This window comes from Astatotilapia calliptera, chromosome 7 (genome assembly GCF_900246225.1).
Source record: "Astatotilapia calliptera chromosome 7, fAstCal1.2, whole genome shotgun sequence".
Taxonomy (NCBI): domain Eukaryota; kingdom Metazoa; phylum Chordata; class Actinopteri; order Cichliformes; family Cichlidae; genus Astatotilapia; species Astatotilapia calliptera.
The window spans coordinates 25,542,266-25,561,733 of NC_039308.1; the positions used below are offsets into that span (position 1 = coordinate 25,542,266).

General features: G+C 42.1%; 1 protein-coding gene across 1 annotated transcript in view; it reads left to right on the plus strand.

Moving 5' to 3' along the window:
- The window catches only part of LOC113025860 (transmembrane protein 132C), a 184,811-nt gene that overhangs the window by 125,748 nt on the left and 39,595 nt on the right, over positions 1 to 19,468 (plus strand). The window contains exon 5 of the mRNA XM_026174062.1: positions 17,084 to 17,273. Coding sequence (XP_026029847.1) covers positions 17,084 to 17,273 — 190 coding nt within the window. The remainder of the gene's footprint in view (positions 1 to 17,083; positions 17,274 to 19,468) is intronic.

Below are 19,468 nucleotides of genomic sequence, written 5' to 3' on the forward strand. Positions count from 1 at the left end.
CGTCGTCCCTCTTGCTGTGTGGATCTCCCTGTGTGTCTCTCTGTGAGTTCTTAGTTTGTGGTTTCCCAGTTTAGTTTAGTTTAGTTTATATGTTTGTTCTGCCAGCAAATAAAGCTGAGTTTTGAGTTCATTCCCTCGTGCCTGTGAGTCCTGCATTTTGGGTCCTACTCCTGCCTGCCGCACAGCGCTCCGTGACAGTACGACGTCACCAGATATGGACCCAGCAGCACTCAACCCACCAGAAGAACTGCGCCTGGACATAATCTACTCCGTGGAAAGACTCCTGCATCTGTGGCTCGAACATGAGGGGAAGGAATTTCGCCGTGCTGTGGAAACCAAACTACAGCGCTTGTTCTCTGGTCTTCCCTGGCTACTCAGTGCGCTCCACCCACTCGAACAGGATTTAATCCGCAACGAGCTCCACCTTCATCCCCCCGCTGCTACTACCCACCTGCCTGAAGGGCCGGATGTGGAGCCGCTCGGCCCGTCAGAGCCATCATCAAAAAAGAAATGGCATTCACGCCGCCGACGCGCCACCCGCAGCTCAGTTAGCTCCCTCGCCGCCACCCGCAGCTCAGTTAGCTCCCTCGCCGCCACCCGCAGCTCAGTTAGCTCCCTCGCCGCCACCCGCGGCTCAGTTAGCTCCCTCGCCGCCACCCGCAGCTCAGTTAGCTCCCTCGCCGCCACCCGCAGCTCAGTTAGCTCCCTCGCCGCCACCCGCGGCTCAGTCTCCTGTGTCCCCGCTAGCTCAGCCATTAACTCCACCACAAGCTCCATTTTCACCTCTACCATCGCTTCAGTCATCAGTTCGGTCTGCCACTCAGTCGCCCTTAGCTCCATCATCCACACTACCACCTGTTTCTCTTCCACCACAACCGTCACTACACCCAGCCACTCAGGCTGCTACTCAGTCAGTCATTCAACCCATAGCCCTGCCGTTAATATGCTCTGTAGCTGAGCCACTAGCCGCCCGACCCGCAGCCACTTCAGCCACTCCTCCACCCGTCACACCTCCACTACAACCATCACTGCAGTCTCTAGCGCAGTCACCTGCAGCTCTGCTTTCCCCAGTGCAGTCTCCAGTGTCCCCAGTGCAGTCTCCAGTGTCCCCAGTGCAGTCTCCAGTGTCCCCAGTGCAGTCTCCAGTGTCCCCAGTGCAGTCTCCAGTGTCCCCAGTGCAGTCTCCAGTGTCCCCAGTGCAGTCTCCAGTGTCCCCAGTGCAGTCTCCAGTGTCCCCTCCAGTGTCCCCTCCAGTGTCCCCTCCAGTGTCCCCTCCAGTGTCTCCAGTGCAGTCTCCAGTGTCCCCAGTGCAGTCTCCAGCAGCCCTGCTGTCCCCAGTGCAGCATCCCTTAGCACAGTCATCCACTCAATCACCAGCTCCACTTTCCCCTCAACTATCACTACCACCTCTAGCTCAGTCTCCTGTGCACTCACCTCTGGTTCATTCTCCTGTGAAGTCATCAACTCCCCTGCCTTCTCCACTCTCACCACCTCCGTTACAACAGACATCAGTTCAGTCCCCTGTGCCAGTGCAGACGCCCTCAGTTCAGTCTCCCGTGCAGTTATCTACTTCACCACCGTCAGTAGCTCAGCTCCCACTCTCACCCGTGTCTCCAGCAGCTCAGCTCCCGCTCTCACCCGTGTCTCCAGTAACTCAGTTAGCTGCCCAGCAGCCACTCTCCGCTCAGTCTCCTGTGTCGCCAGTTTTTCTCATTCACTCCATGCAGAGAGGTAACTGGATTTCTACTCAGGGTACTTTCCATGGTTTAGCCGTTGTTGGCACAGTTTGCCACTCCAGGGCTTCCCCAGAGGCTAGGTCTCGGTCACCAGCTGATTCTGGACCCCTGAAGTTTAAGCAGCCCCCTAAGAACTGCACCATGTTCGCATTGCCTGGGCAGAGTCAGTGCTCAGTGCAGCGCCAGTTGTCCTCATGTCGGCCGAAGGACTTCATGCCTGTTGGCGTTGTTTTGGTCTCCGCAGGAGGGTCCGAGGGGCCCGTTCAGCCTCCTGTCTCCGCTGGAGGGTCCGAGGGGCCCGTTCAGCCTCCTGTCTCCGCTGGAGGGTCCGAGGGGCCCGTTCAGCCTCCTGTCTCCGCTGGAGGGTCCGAGGGGCCCGTTCAGCCTCCTGTCTCCGCTGGAGGGTCCGAGGGGCCCGTTCAGCCTCCTGTCTCCGCTGGAGGGTCCGAGGGGCCCGTTCAGCCTCCTGTCTCCGCTGGAGGGTCTGAGGGGCCCGTTCAGCCTCACGCCGCATCGGCTGGAGGGCCCGAGGAGCCTGTCCAGCCGCCATCTGCGACCGCCTCGTCGTCGCCCTCGTCTGGTCCGGCCGCCGAGTCTTCGTCCTCGTCTGGTCCGGCCTCCGAGTCTTCGTCCTCGTCTGGTCCGGCCGCCGAGTCTTCGTCCTCGTCTGGTCCAGCCTCCGAGTCTTCGTCCTCGTCTGGTCCGGCCTCCGTGTCTTCGTCCTCGTCTGGTCCGGCCTCCGAGTCTTCGTCCTCGTCTGGTCCGGCCTCCGAGTCTTTGTCCTCGTCTGGTCCGGCCTCCGAGTCTTCGTCCTCGTCTGGTCCGGCCTCCGAGTCTTCGTCCTCGTCTGGTCCGGCTTTCGAGTCTTCGTCCTCGTCTGGTCCGGCCTCCGAGTCTTCGTCCTCGTCTGGTCCGGCCTCCGAGTCTTCGTCCTCGTCTGGTCCGGCCTCCGAGTCTTCGTCCTCGTCTGGTCCGGCCTCCGAGTCTTCGTCCTCGTCTGGTCCGGCCTCCGAGTCTTCGTCCTCGTCTGGTCCGGCCTCCGAGTCTTCGTCCTCGTCTGGTCCGGCCTCAGCCTGTGCTTCGCCTGGTCCCGTCTCGACTGGTCCTGTGCCCCGCCTGGTCCCGTCTCGACTGGTCCTGTGCCCCGCCTGGTCCCGTCTCGACTGGTCCTGTGCCCACCGGGCCTCGGCCAGTACGCCTGACACTGGAGAGCCGCCGCCGCTGCCTTCCGCGCGGCCGGCCCCCGGACCGCCTTCGCCTGGGTGGCCCTGCCCATTATGTCTAAGTCTCCCCGTGCTCCTCTCATTCCCATGTCGTGCCCTCTATGTATTTATGACCCTCGTCCCCTTCGTGTTTATTCCATGTCTCCCCTGCCTGTTACGTTGGTGTTCCTTCTCGTGCTCTCTCTCCTCCTGTACTTCCTGTTTCACCTCTCCCGTCAGTGTTCAGTTCACCCCGCCCTGTCTCGTTATGATTATCAGTGTCACCTGTGTTCCCCGTGTGTTCCCACTCCCCTCGTTAACCCTCTGTGTATTTCTGTCTGCGTCTCCCTCTGTTCAGCGTGACGTCGTCCCTCTTGCTGTGTGGATCTCCCTGTGTGTCTCTCTGTGAGTTCTTAGTTTGTGGTTTCCCAGTTTAGTTTAGTTTAGTTTAGTTTATATGTTTGTTCTGCCAGCAAATAAAGCTGAGTTTTGAGTTCATTCCCTCGTGCCTGTGAGTCCTGCATTTTGGGTCCTACTCCTGCCTGCCGCACAGCGCTCCGTGACACTTTTATTCACTACTTTGTCATGTGTGTGTGTTTAGTTAGCGTACAGCCTGAATTCCTCAAAGTTGACATTCTGTGAACAATGCATGTAGCATTGTTCACAGAATGTCAGCTTGCAAATGTGATTTGCAAATCTCACAAGCCTTTATTCTAATCTAATTCTATTCACATCAAATGTTTAAATGCATTTATGCACCACTTTAAGGAAGCAAGAAATCATCAGAATCATTTTGATGGATTTGATGGAAGCAGCATCTCTCAAGATAGTTGGGACAGAGCCATGTTTGTAGTTCCACTGTGTAGCATCCCCTCTTCTTTAGACAAGAGGAGGAGAACAATGTTAAATGACCTTTGGCCCAGAGATGATGGCAGTATTTCCAGAGCTTCTTCATATATGGGTTCGTCTTTGCATGGTAGAGCTTTAACCTGGATTTGTGGGTGGCATGAGAGTGATTTTTTTTTTTTAACTGTTCCTGAGCCCATGCAGTGATTTCCATGACAGAATCATGCCTGTGTTTAATGTGGCCCCGCCCGAGGGCCCGAAGATCACAGACATCCAATATTGATTTTCAGCCTTGTCCCTTGGGGCACAGATTTCTCCAGATGCTCAGAATCTTTTGATGACATTATCTGTGCCGCAGATGATACTATGTTCAAAGTCTTCACAATTGTGAAACACTATTCTGAAATTATTCCACAATTTGTAGCTGCAGTTTTCTGCTGATTGGTAAACTTCTGCCCATCTTTACTTCAGAGCAAGTGAAGATGCTCTTGTTATATCACCTGTTGCCAATCGATCTAATTGGTTGCAAAGCGATTCCCCCAGCTAGATCAGCCCAGCTTTTTGTTATTCTCATGCCAACGTTTTTGTGATGTGTTGTTGCCAACAAATTACCAACAAATCTGGAAAATTAATGAGTTTAAATATTTGATTTCTATGTTCTATTGAGAATAAAATATGAGTTTATGAAATTTGCAGATCATTGCATTCTATTTTTTCTGTTTTATACAACATCCCAACTTTTTAGCAATTGTGGTTGTAAGTTCAAGTACCACAAAATATACATTAGGCTAACAAAAAAAACAGTTTGCACTGGAAACCTACAAGAGCTGAGACAAGTATCATAAATATTCATAATTTTAAGCAGTATTTCTTTTACAGATTTTACTACACCCTCAGTGTATTCATGGTAAAAGTATAATACTTGCAAGCTATGAGGACATACATTTTATTGGCTCCGTTATGCATCCCCATTGTATTCACTCCTTCTTCAATCCATTTTTGGTGTCTTCTTGTTTGTTTGTTTTTATCTGTTTTAGCTTTTCTCATTCTCACTTTTGTCAGGAGGGACCAATTGATTGTTTGCCCCTGTTTAAAAGAAGCCAGCATTACCAAAAGCATCTCTTGGTCCCACAGACCAAGCTCCTCTGCAGCACCATCAGTTCTCTGTCGCTTTGTGGATTTTTTATTTTTTATTTCTCAATGGAAGCCTTGGCGGTGCTTTTTCTTCTTCTTTCTTTCTTGTGCATTCACTATTTAATTAACTTAGGGTGATAAGCCACTATAACCTATTGTGAGGCTGTCCAAACCGGCTGCCACCTTTTTGTGTTTTTGGCCAGGGCTCTGACCTTTATTTATCTCCAGGTTCAGATTGGTTTATTTGTAGAAAGATTTGGTCTGCAGCAGTTGGGTCATTTATCATCAAATGCACAGTCTGAGAAAAAAAATGCCTTAGTCCAAATGAAAGAAACTTGCATCCTCTGTATATTGAGTTCACGTTGTCATTTAAAATCAAACCAGCCACCCACTGTAACTTTTCTACAGCTACATGGGAATTGGGGTTCCTTTTGCAGCTCACTAATTAGCCTGTTAGACCACTGATTGAATGATATCAAGGAGAAGAACAAAACATGGCATGTTCTTTATCTGTTTAGACTATTTTCTTTCTGTGATCCAAACAGCTCTAACATTGAGCAGTGTTTGTTGGCCTGTATTTGCCATATTGAGTTCAAACTTGGTTGTCTTTTTTTAGCCACCCGACCTTTGTTTAAAAACCCTGTATTACACATGCAAAGCAAATACAGAGAGGTAAAACCCTCCACAAAAGTAACCATTGTCATTTTCAATTTAAAACTTTCCAAAGTCAGAAGGTGTATTGACTTTCTAAACTACAGAAAATATAAAGGAAGGTGCAGGACTCTGACAGAAACATGTTAGCAAAAGTCTATACTTTAGCATCTTTGTAACACATTTCCATTTGTTAATAGAAAGTCAAAAGTCACAACGTCATTTCTGAAGCTTTTCACCTTTTGAAAACACCAATTCTGCTCATATACACAAACCAGTAAACATACAGGGCAATGACACGAACTGGAGATTGTTCAAGTTGAGTCATAAGGCAGAAAGTGATGCATACAGCCTGCAGTTATTGCTGATTTCTGAACATAAAAACTAAAAAATATTATTTAACAGAACTAATCTAAGTTTAAACATGAACTGTCACATTTTTGGCATCGTGATCACAACTTTGGAAAACACATCTGTGCAAATTACACACTCATTACTCACATTAATGACCACTCATAGACACCTGCAGTATTACAGTTATACTTACTTTCAGCGTTATGTGATGCAGTAAATTGCCTGCCGCAAACTTTGGCGAACCATTTTTGCACTGTAGTAAACTCTAAAGTTAGAGGAGGTTTTTCAGCATTAGATGCTCCATTTGATTGTATATAAACATTACAGCCAAATATAACTACTGAAGTTCTAAGATCAGAAGAGGAAAGAGAAGTGAAATGGGAGGAAGCTTGTGATTACATGCTAGATTCCCTCTGTTCTCACATCGTTATAGCCCACTGAGAGATAAAGTGACTCAAAACAGGGGAAAAAAGAAGAGAGGCAATGTACGAAGTGGCTGGAGCGGTAAGCCAAAATCAGAAAAGCAAGATGAAAAGACAAAAGTACACAAGAACACTGTTTAAATGTGATGCCTTTCAGGCCACAGTGCACAAAGCCTCAAATCATGCTTCTCACAAGCCTTAAAAGTATGAAGGACCAACTCAGGGGCAAATAATGAAAAGGACAAGTTAATCTAATTCTTGTCATCTGTGTGTGTATATGTGTGAGTAACAAGGAAAAGGGGAAGTGCCATTTCTGGTGGAGAGTTTAAGCTCCAAGGGGGAGATTAGGCAGTCACGCTGAGTTGATCTCATTGTCCAGGATAAGAGGATGAGCACCATGGCCCTCTGGAGATTTTTACCAACACTGCTACAGCTTTCTGAAATCAATAAAGGGAGCGAAGATGGTGTTTATACACTGATTGATTGCGTTGTATCATTTTCACTGTGTTCAGCATGGCTTACAACCACCAGCTGGTCCTTGGGAGCGGTTTAGTGGCCAATAGTTACAAGACGATGAAAGCTGGTATCTTCCAGTCTGGCACTGTGTGGCCTTTGATAATCTGATAAACTGAATAAAAATGAATTTGATTAAAAAAAAAAAACTGCTGTACTTCAATATGCTACTTCCCCAGCTTTCACAAATTTCTTTAATCTTGTATGCTACACTTGTAGGTGTCTCAAAGGACAATGTTAAAAGCTTTACAGAAACTGCATTTATTTGTAGAAAAACAATTTAAGTTGAAAAGAGTTTGCTAAAATATGTAAATGGGATTTGCTGGATGGTTAGGTGTACAAATCTTTCATCTATACCTCATGTGTATTCTACTAAACCAGTTAGTTATGATTAAGATTTGAATATTGTTTTGGATAAATACTTAAAAATCAATATGTTTCATCTTTTGCTTCTGATCTGAAAAACTGTACCTAGAAATAGTGTTGCTTTTGAAAGACAAATGTTAACATCAACGGGCTGTGTGCTGACAATGGCGCATCTAACATTCAGTTGAGACAGGGTCGATCAGGACAGTTTAATGGATTAACTTGTATTTGCTAATTGGCTCTAAACACAAGGTACAGGGCAATGGGTGTGTCATTAGTTTGCCAAGTAAATTTAAAAAAAAAAAAAAAAGCAGAACCTGCTTTTGGTTTGAGTCACCTCTCATTCCTTTATAATTTGCTAGAAAATATTTCTCAGTAGAACCTTAAGAAAGCTTTCTTATTATTTATTTAAGTAGTCCTCGAGAATAATTGTCCAGGCTTATTGAAGAACATTCAAAGCTCTTCTTTGGATGATGAATGTCTTTTGTTCCATTTTAAGATGATCCCTCACTGCTTCAATATTTTTGAGGTCCGGACTCTGGGGTGGCCAATCCATGACTGGTAGTGCTCTATTGTGTTTTTCTATCCAGCTATGCTTTTACTGCATTTTCATGCTAAAAATAAAGCAGTAGCCAACAGATTCTTTTGTAAATTCTTTCTAGATGGTATTGGATATTGAATCACAATCTTCCATCACTTTCTACAAGATTCCCAACACCAGTGGCTGAGATGCATTCCCAAATCACGGCAGAACCTCCATACGACACTGTTGTACCTCTATCCCGCCACCCTCCCCCTCCCACTGAGATCATTTCTGATCAGGCTTGGGTGAACAGTAGATTGACATTATCAACATCATCACCTTTCATCTTGTTTTGTCTATAACTTGTCCAGCTTCCTCATGTTTCCTCATGTGTGCTAAAGACACACTGCACCAGCATGTTGCCAACTTCTTAAGAATTAACATATAATTTTTATAAAATTCAAAGGAAGTAAAATATACAGAAATGTCAGGTGGCTCAAGATCTTTTACACAAATCACAAATGCTTGTGCAAATTTTCATGGCCATCCATTCAGTGGATGTTGACATTTTTCTTTAGTTCCAACTGGTGAAACAAAATGGGAAATAAACTGTTTTATAAGTAATTAGAAGGACGTACTGCAGGAAAAACAAATTAGAAATGTTTTTTCAGAAAAAAATCAATAAAGGCTATGGTTCTAAAAAATAAAAAAAAACCACATTTAGTTAACCTCCTAGGACCTGGCGTCCACATATGTCGGCATCACATTTTGGGTTATTTAGCCCAAAATACTCAATTTTGCTCTGCAAGGGCCTGATATCCACTTACAAGGACATTATACTGCTTCTGTTCTATCAAAAATGTAAACGAATATCCTCAGATGTGGCTCTTATTTCTCTTAAAAACAAAAATAAGGTAAAAAAAAAAAAAAATCTGGTAATTCTTTGTTTTTACATTCATCGGGCCCCAATATGCCCAAATATCAAAGAGGAGGTCTCAGGAGGTTAATATTACAATTAGTTTGCAAAGGCATCAATATAAAGAAGCATTACGTTTTCTGTTTGATGTTTAGATTTTAATGAAAGGGTTCAAAATATGTTTCCCTTTAAATGTAGGCACCATCATTGCTGTGTAATCAGGAGGTCAATGCGGACCTTTTCTCTTATTTTTTTTTTTTGAAAAAATTCCACTTATTTGACATGAGTGGAGTTTTAAACACTACAACACTGAATACCATCACTGGTGTCTTATTGTAATGCACCAACTTTCTGTCTGTCTGCTTATCCTCAAATTCCTCCTACATAATCCTGAGTCGAGCAACCAAATTTGACACAGGTACATCTTAGGCTCCTTAAGGTTCTCATCTATGCCAGATCCTAGGTTGTCATCATGTTGCCTAGCAGCCTTCTTCAAATATTCTCAAATTACCCATTTTTAGCATGTATGTGCCTATAAAACCTATAAGAGCATTGTATCAATTCATTTCACACCAATGACATTAAATTCATATCAACAAACTATAATATAAAGATATATATTATTTATTATCATGCAGTCACATTGCCTGGTGACCACCTAACAGACTAAAATCACATTTATATAGTAGAGAAGGACATGGCTGTGGGTACACACAAGTTTAAAAGCGTTAATAAGGCTTTCTGGTTATTGGGTTCATATTAAATTCTTAGAAGATGAGCTTGAGGGTTTTTTTTTTGGTTTTTTACACTACGTTAATATTTTCAATTTTCCAAGACACGTCTCTGTTTCCCCGACTGCGTTTTTAGGGTCTGATTGCCTTTTGTTACAATATGGTGTAGAGTGGCAACAGTGCCTTTTGATTGGCTGATGCGTGGAGCCACATCTGTTTCATTTCACACAACATTTGGGGAAAAAAAATATATGAAGAAATGCAGAAGGAGAGAGTTGAGACAGCAAAGATGAGCTAGAGAGGGGAAAAAAAGAGAGGATGAAAAGGAAGAACAGAGGTCAGTGAAGGAATAGGCATGCGAGGCAACAAAAGACCAAAACAGAGGGGGGTTATTTCAGAAAATATTGAAGATGAGACGAACCAAAAAGGCAATTTTGGAGAGGGACTCCAATATTTCTCTTTCAGTTTTTCTTCTTCTCTCACCCCCCCCCCCCCCCCCCTCCCTTTAGTCCCCACCCAATCCACAGTCTGCAGTCCTACTGTGAGAGCAAACTAATCTGTACTGACAAGGACAGGGCTGACGTGGAGTGTTTGATAGATCCTGAGGGAAATCTCCCACATACATAAATTGGTTATTCTACGTTTCATCTGCCTCTTGACATGGTTTCATTTTATGATCTCTTTCATTATCTGTCTGTCATATGCCAGTCTTTATCACTCTTTAAACTTGATGAGTTTAAGTGATACCAGATGAAACAGACATCACTGTATGGGAAGCCACTAGCTCCCCAGACACTATGAGTTTGGGATTTTAGAGTGGATTTTCTGTGAGCTCCATACATTTATTACTGGCTGTAACCTGGCTCAGTGAGCTGTCATCTATTAAGAAAGCTGGCCCTTTTTAAGGCAATTAATAATGCCATTTCCAAATTTGAGCTATATTTTGACACTTAAACCCGGTTTACACTCCCCTGTCCTTTCTAAATAACTCAGCAGTTCTCCAAACAGTGACCTACTGTTGCCTTTCAGTCTTTACAGAAGGCATGTTGTTAGCAAGTTAACATTTCAATAAGATAATCAGAGTGAAAAGGCAAATATTAGAAGTGAAACTCATTAGAGAGGAGCTTGAACCCCCCCTAGGAAGCACACACGCCATCAGCACACAAAATTTCTGGTATCTCCGCCACCAGATCCTGAGTTAATCCCAATAGTCTAATGACGCCCAAATACATCAGGCTAAATGACCTCATTACACACACATTTAGGTTAGCTTCAGGTGAACTAGTAGAGTCAGAGGTAGTCTCTACTATTAATATGCTACGGCCTTTATAGCTGCGTCACAGTAAGAAGCAGATGGAGCTCCTGTTGAAACCAGCTTTTATTCATTGGAGCTATTATCTGATTTCCCTTGAAGTCTTCAAACCAATTAGAATCAAAATGTATTTCAGTTTGAGAGACATCTAGACTCCGACACAGAGAACAGTCAGCCACACAGCTGGAGAGTAATTGAACTACAAATAATTAAAACAGCTGCAAAAGTAAATCGTTCATGTCAGTGCACCAAGACATTTAGAAAGCAGGGAGGGATACAGTTCTTAGCATGATAAGGACTGCATTAATGGAATAATACAGCATTGTTTGGCGCTCCACTTAATACCCTCTCCATCTGAAGAGCAAACATGAGCCTTGTGGCTCTTGTTTAGCTCCCTATTGACGCTCATTTATCTAATCTGTGTCGGAAAGGAGAGATTAAAAATATTTGTTACATACACGTTATTTCTCACTTGCAGCTGCCACTTCCTGGACTTTGTCACAGTCGGGCAACCAGCAAATTACAGGAAGCCACGGCACCCTACTGGCCATTACCAAGAAATAGCTCCAGTACGTGACTCCTCATAAAATATGCCTCTGTCACATTTTGTTTGGTTACACATTGTTACCATAATGCCAAATTATTCATTTGATGTTGCTTTATATTGAATAATAAAACCTTGTCGCTGTGACTTTTATCCACCTTGTGCCTGTGAGGTCCATGTGACCCAGCTAACACACTCCAGTAACCAGGAGAAACTAGCATTTAGTTTTCCATTTCCACACCACAAAGCCTTCATGACAGGCGCAGAGGACATTTCGAAAAATCTCCAGAAGGTATTTTCAAGAAATAAAGCTAGTGACTGAGTTGATTGAAGTGCCTTCTCTGAATTTAGACCTTACTTTTAATTTATAACTGAAAATCTGACTACTAACAGAGAGAAATCCAAGCAAGATTCATGCAAGAATAGATGGACAGCTGGGGGGTTTTCATCCTACCCATCATCACATTTTTAAATTAACGCTGGTCTCACAAGTCAGGATTCAGTTATGGCCAAGACAACTGTACCCACTGTTCTCCATACAATACCTCCATCTGGTCATTTTTTTCCTGCTGCCAAAAGGTCTATCATGTCCATCTTGGAATGCATTTTCATGCAGATGTCCCGTTCTCTTGTTAGTATGACCCAGTAGACAAACACACAGGAAATCATGTGTGCTGGGTCACAAAAACAAGCGGCCTATCTACAGCACATCAAACAAACAAAACCAAGTTTGAAAGGAAATCTATCATTGAAATCTGACTACACAAAAAGTGCCACAGCCATAGCAGAGCATATCTCCACACCGGCTGCAAAAGTCCTGCTTTCTTTTTGCTCACATATGAGTAAAAGAAAAATTATATATTCACATTTACCTGGAAGAAGGTGTTTTACATAACAATCTAATACATAAAGACACACACAATCTCTCCTTCCATTGCTGGACTCACTGTCAATTTGCGGTGTTGAAACAGATTCAGGTCTTTGATGTATCATTGTTGTCAGTGCTAACCAAATCACTGCTGTGCATGAAACGAACCCCCTCAGGTCTCCAGAAGAGACAGCAGACTTTTCTTTCACTGATTTTCTTTTTTTTTTTCCAAGACAGATATCCACAGAGTGAAAAGAGGAAAACATGACTGTATGGTTAACAGGGCTTTTGTGTTCCTTAGCTCCACTTTTATTTTCCTATTTACGAACAAAAGGAATTTCATTCTTGTCATTTTTTTTTTCCCAGTTATACTTTTTTTTTGACAGAGTCCTTTTGTTGCTACAAGGATGTGTTTGAAATGTATCTTACAGAATTTAAAGTGCGAGCTTCTTTTTTTTTCATCTAAGTGGATTCCTTTACCTTGTTCTGTTTGTGCTTTTACATCCAACAATAGGACTGACAAATGGAGATGCCTCAAAAGCCTTCTCAAATTGACATGAGCGATTTTCTACCTCATTTTGCCACAACAAACCCACTATGATACCAGGGCATTGTCACTACTCGCTTTTATAGTGGCAGAGCCAGTTTTGTGATCCTTGTAGACATTTTGCTTTTATCTGAGCCCTTCTAACCCTGTTTCTGCTCTGTGTTTTTTTTGTTTCTATCTCCGTGTCAACCTCTTGCTCTTATCCGCATGCACAATTCAGGGCAAGAGCAGTGATAGTTGCCAGTGAGTGTATGAGTGTATTAAATTGTATGGTAATCGCAGTGAGAAAAGGGCACACGGTGCAGTTATGTTTCTAATGAGACACAGAGAAGCGGCCTGACCTCTCCAGCTGGTGCGCTGCAGACATTCATCATCCCAAACACATGGTGGATGAAGGGGTGAGGGGGGAGAGAGAGAGAGCACTGCCCTCTATTGAGAGTAACACCACACTGCGGGTCAGCAAGAGGAATAAATTAAAGATGAAGAAGGGATGATGAGAAGAATATTAGGGGAAAAAACCCACCTTGTAGAACCAACACAAAGAGGAACAGGCTGGAGAAGCGGGGGTGTCGTTTTGTGTTCAGCACTGAAGCTCTGACTGCTTGCAGCTACATTGTAAAGCAAAACTGTCTGTTACCGATAATTGATTTGGATGTAATTATACACCATAAAGCGTAAATCACATAATCACTACAGTCACTACCGCTGAGCCCAGGATGCTGCCAGGCAGTAGAGGATACTGTGGCTTTGTGGCACTCCAAATTTTTGTCTCTGAAAGAAACTGAAAAGAAAAAGAGGTAATGGATGGGCTTGAATAAGCTCCAACAAATGACTGATACTCTGTCCGCAGACAGAAGTAAGGATTTTCAACAAATCTGTTAATACAGCTAACCAAATAGAACTAAAATCTACAGCATGGCGTTATGTGGGATGTTTGCGCTCATCAGTTCCTCTCTTTTGCTTTTGATGTTTTTACTTTAAAAGGGAAATCAAAGGGCAAAAAATGGTCAAGAAATTGCTTAAGTGTGCCCTACATGAAAGCATGTTTTTTTTATTCATATAGTATCAACACAACTCTTTTATTCTAATGTAATATTTGGCAAATCGTTTGATTTTATTATTTTTTATTAATCCCTCATTTTAGTTTTTAGAGTTTTTCCAGTGGCACAGATCCAACCTCAAAAATGCTGATTGAACTGTGTAGAATTTCAACACAGAGAGTAATATAAGTAGAAAGATGTGATAGAGATGGGGTAATTAATTCAAGGAGAATGTATTTCCTTCTCCCCATCTTTTGTACAAAGCGGGGTACATTGGCCTTACTTTACACTGAATACATTACAAAATTTACTGACAATATTTTCCAACTGTTCTCAAATCCTATTCCGTGGAAAACCAAAACAGATGAGTGTTAGTTCATCTTTCCAACTTGCCACAACTTGCAAAGGAGCAGCACTGAGATCAAATGTGTGAGTTAATAACTAGATCGCATAAATTCGAGTTCTTTTCTGCACTACTTTTAATGGAAAAACTGGGTATTTCTGATGAGTTGTGGATTGTTTCAGAACCCTGTTACATTTTATTATTTATGCACACTTGGTTTAAACGTTTCCTTTTATCAGTTCTTTACTTAACATTAGAATTTGTTTGCCATACAGACTTTGTACCAATATATTAATAAGGACATAGCTAGTATGCACGTCTTTCCTAAATAACTTAAGGATTTAAAAGGCCTTCCTGCATTTAACAGGGATTCTTTCTGCCTGGCTTACCAAAACGTGAAAGTGATGGATATATTTAACTGATGTTGCCACAAAAAGAATGCTATCAGACTCCAACATGATTTAGTTAGTTGGGTGTCTTTTTGCCTTGCTTGGGCCATTTACCCAGCTCTGTCAGGTACAAAAATTGGTTTGTGATTGTTGCATCTTGCACAGAAACTTCTACAAATATCCATTTTTCTGCCATCTGCATCCTGATTATTTATTTCAAAAAGCAAAACGCTTTTATTCTGTATTCAGACAAAACAGCCCAGCATGGCAGGCATTGTGCACGATCCATCTTTTGTGTCTAACCCTGTCCCATGTTATTGCTATTAATACATTTCAGGGCCACCTGTTGTAGGATCTTTGCCATCAAAGCTGCTCTCTAGATAGGTTGAACACTACTGAGAGAGTGGGGATAGTATGCTAATAGCAGATCTTACCTACGTTTGCTTTCAAATTTACCAGCATTTCCCATGATCTTGTGCATCACAACAGACACTTCATAAATTGTATACTGCTTTCAAACAGACCAAATTGCAGCTATCCACCGATCCGTAGAGTGGAGCCTATTCAAGCTGATACTGGACAAAAGAAGGGTTACACAATAGACAGGTCGCCAATCTATGACAAGATTAACAAAGCATTCAGATCTTATCCGTTCTTCTTCAGTTGATATATATTTTTATTGTGCAATTTCAAAACAACTTTATACGAGTTTGGAAGCCTGTAAACTTCTGTAAAGGCGAGTAGAAAACAACCCATATGGAAAAGAAATAGTAAAAACTTATATGATTTACTCATGAAAGTGGCCACTTTCTCATTACTTTCATATATTGTTTTAGGAAGTATCCAAAACATACAAGTTTCATTATATAATTTTTCAAGGGATCTTATATCTGTTTTCACTCTTGTATGCTTTTCATACAAGTTTCACACAAGACAGATACAAACTTTATAAGATTTATATATATCTTTTCCATATGGGAATAGGGAGGGGACGGCAGACAGTAAAAGGCCTGAGGGCAGATTCGAACCCAGGTCTCTGCAGTAGCCTTACAGCATATGGATTAACCTGGTGAACCATACTGGCACCAAAGTGTGGCACATTTTTGATACATTTTTCTCTTTGAATTTCAAAACCTGTATTTAAATGGGTGTACAAAATAGAGCAATGCAGCAAAAAAGTATTTGTCTTATTTGTTTGTTTTTTGTTTTTAAAAAAAATTGGGGATAAAAGAAGGGAAGGCAGATCCTTTGTGTAAAAATCTCATGACTTTTAACTTTGTGAATGTTAGTACAGTACAAAGAACAACCCCTACCTTTGGCACAATGCTACTCACCCGTGAAATTCTGCTTTGTTCAAACGGAACTGCACCTTAATATTTCTCATTGTGGGGTCAGATTCACAGCAGTGCTCCTCTGTGATCATCCAGAGCCAAACCTTCTCAATGGTTATTTGAAAGCATGTTTTTGTATAATTCAGAATATTACCCACTGAAACTGAGAGGCTTTTCTGCCTGACCTAGAATTGCTATTTAAGCAGTTTTCATCCACACTGATTTCAGTTTTCAAAACTGTCCTCCCTTGCATTTCTTTCTTTTTATTTTTTTTAAACCGGAGTGGATCCTTAAATCTGCACTTTGAAATGGGGCTAGCGTCTGAACTGTGAACATAAGGGAGAGTTTGGGGATATTTAACTGCAGACTTGGCCAAAATATGTTCAAGAAAAACCTTGGATCTTATCCCTCAAAACCTCCTGAACCTCAGTTTGGACTCTATCCAGCCTTGTATTGATTGCGACACAGAAAAAGCAAACCTACTTTTTAGGCTAGAGATATAATTAGGATAGTACTCATTATAAACAGATGCAAAGCTAACAACATCTTGAATTTTCATGCCTATTATCTTCTTTTTTTTAAATTATAGGAAGCATCTGAGTTGTTTTTAGCTTTTGTTGTCGCTGTGATTTAAAGTAGCAGACTCTCACAACCTCAGCACTTACCTCTGTGAGTCACTTCCAGACTTCCGATCTGGTAAACTGTATTATTCAAGACAGTGCGTGCTCTGTATATCAGTCTCAGGTTGTTCAGAAAATGGTGCGGCATTGATTTTTAGCTGCGACAAAGAGAGGTGAAAGGCAGCAGCTTGATCAAGGCAAGCATTCAGCAAATCAAATAAGTTTGATGGGTGTTCTTTGACATTCATTGTTTTTCTGCTTTGTTTGCATCTCCATCGGATGCTGGAAAATAATTTGCATGGCCCTGGCAGTCTGCAAGACAGACTTCATATTGCAACGATTTATTTATTTATTTTTTGCACACATCGTGGTTCATGGAATTTTAATGGTTTAATGGTACCATCAAAGTGTTTGTGCTACATAACTTTTTAAATAGGTGATTAAAATGTAAAGTGTAATTCTTCTTTTTAGGTAGTTTTCCCTGAATGGGCTGACCGATGTTTTATTTCCCCTCCTGTTAATCCTTCCATCATTCCTGTGTGTTCACATTATTTCAAGTTCTTGTGTTTGCTTCTTTTTTCCTTGCTTTACCTTATTTTCCCTGCTACCTTCTTATCCCTTTTGACTCCAACCTTTTATTTAACCTTTTATCAAAATCCACTCCTGACATACAAATTTTTATCCTCTCTCTGCAGAATGGAGGCAGTGGGCTACCAGCGAGTGCTACAAGTAGACTTGGAGGTAAATGGGCTGATGGTAACTCAGGGGAGCAGGGAGGTGGCATGGCAGGTCGAGTATCCGCTCACGCGCACCCTGACCAGTGAAGTGCAGACTCTCATCCGTCTGGCACCGCAGGACCTGGGTGGCATCGTGCCACTGGCCATGGTGAGGAGTGACTGGTTGGAAATTGGAAGCATGTGTGCGTAAGGGAATATGTGTCTAAGTTCAGTGTTAGGCTAACTTAAAATAACCCATCAACACTACATGCATTTGTTTTTTGAGTGTGTTATCACAGATAGTTAGAGCCACAGTAAGTTTGCAAAGTTGTTACTTCCAATGTTATAAACTGTTTTACTACTTTGTGTCTGATACTTTACCCCAAACCAGTCGTCAGCAACCTTCAACATCAAAAGAGCGATTTGAGTTGCTCCTACCAAACAACGGGAGAAAAAAACCAGCATACCCGGGTCATTTGGGGTTGACAGGGGACAGATGAAACTGACTGATGAAATTAGGAAAGGATAAATAATGCATATATTATATGTATAAGGGTTGTGGCATCCTGGTGATGCTTTTTATACTAGTCGTCTGTGTATTCAACTTCCAGTGCAGAAGTCTACATGAGACTAAAATGCCTCAAAAAAAGCACATCAACAGATTCGGTCAGACCAACTTTAGCTCTTGGACACTGACATACTGAGAAGAAAACAAAAGATTTATCGAGACACATAAGATAAACAGAATCTGGGGCAGACCTTACCTGGTAGAAACAGAACACACTTTGGCATGTGAAGAGCTCAAACAAGGGTAGCAGGTGATATATAATCCTACACAATGGTGGAAACTTGAGCTAAATGTGACCCATGCAGCAGGACAGTTGTCTTAAGCAGATGAGACCGCATTTTTTTAAAAATGCATCAATGAAGTGCTTGTTGAAACAAGGTGACCTATATCCAACAAAGCCTGTTTTGCAATTGCAGAGAACAAGACTAAAACATGATTAAGAAGGATGATCAAGAAGGTCTTGAGTTAGAATCCAGGGTGGGGTACTCCTAGGTTTACTGCTGAATCTAAATTGTGAGTGTGAAAGGTTACCTGTCTCAGTGTGTTAGTCCTGTGACAGACTGGTGGAGTGCCTGTGAAATCAGGGATAGATTCCCCCTACTTCTACCCCACAGCCTTAAATTGGTTAAGTGGTAGTCTGAAAGCAAAAGCAAGAGATTATATTAGATGTCTAGTAGCTTTTGAACTTATTTCCACCCAAAAAGTAATATTATATTAATAACATAACTCTCTATAATGTAGTGGTTTATGCATTCAACTATCAAGATCACCAGTTTCATCCCGAAAGGAGAAACAGTCCCTTTGGGGTTGTATCAGGAAGGGCATCTGGTGTAAAACTCTGCCAAATCAATGCGGAGCTACCCGCTGTGGCAACCCCTTGTGAATGGGAGCAGGGAGCAGCTCAAAGTAGCTATTAATAAGATAAACTTTCAACTTGGCGGCCATTGCATTGAGGCTGGTGTTAATTCAGGCAGGCTAGAATATCAGCTGTTGGCTCAGCTGATTCCTTTCTACAAATCTAACTGGCAAATCTCATATAGCCAGTGCTTTTTTAGTTTATAGTTACTGCTGCCCTTTTACAAGCCGCTTTCCACTGACGTCTCCTCTGTTCTGCACAGGAGTGTTGCTCTTCTGGTTTTACATACGACAGAACAGAACCATGTCAACAAATTAAACTAATTTTGAGTTTGACATCATAAAACCCAACACAATGGAAAATGTCTCGGCATCTTAATAATGCTGAGATGTGGATGCACTGGAAAGTTAAAGAGCAAAAAGAGAGCTGTAATGAAGAAAACCTCACAAACCCCATTCGATTTGTGAGATCAACTTAAAGCTAAACATAGTACAAGATGAACACCCACATTCAATCATGTCTTGTAACAAGATAGTTTTGGCAGTTACTTGGCAACTGTTTCTTTTACTTGTTTACTATGACATTCAAGGTCCAGTGGAAATACTTTAAAAAAAAACATGTTTCTTTTTAAAGAGTTTACAGCTCTCCCACACTAAAAACATTTTTATAATGTATAAATGATAAAAGGGATAAAAGCAGCATGTCCTGTTCAGTGAACAACAAGGTATTGTCTAATTAGGAGCCACTCTGTATTTCATTTATTTTCATTTCCCATTTTTAGTCTTAAAGTCTACAAGTTTCTTAGCAAGGCCATTGTGCATTTTTTGATTCTGACTTTAAATAAAAGTATTTAGCCTCTTTATAAAGAATAATAATTTGCCATATGAAAGTATGGCAAAGCAATCATCATTTATTAGTCCTGAAGAAAAAAACCCAGACC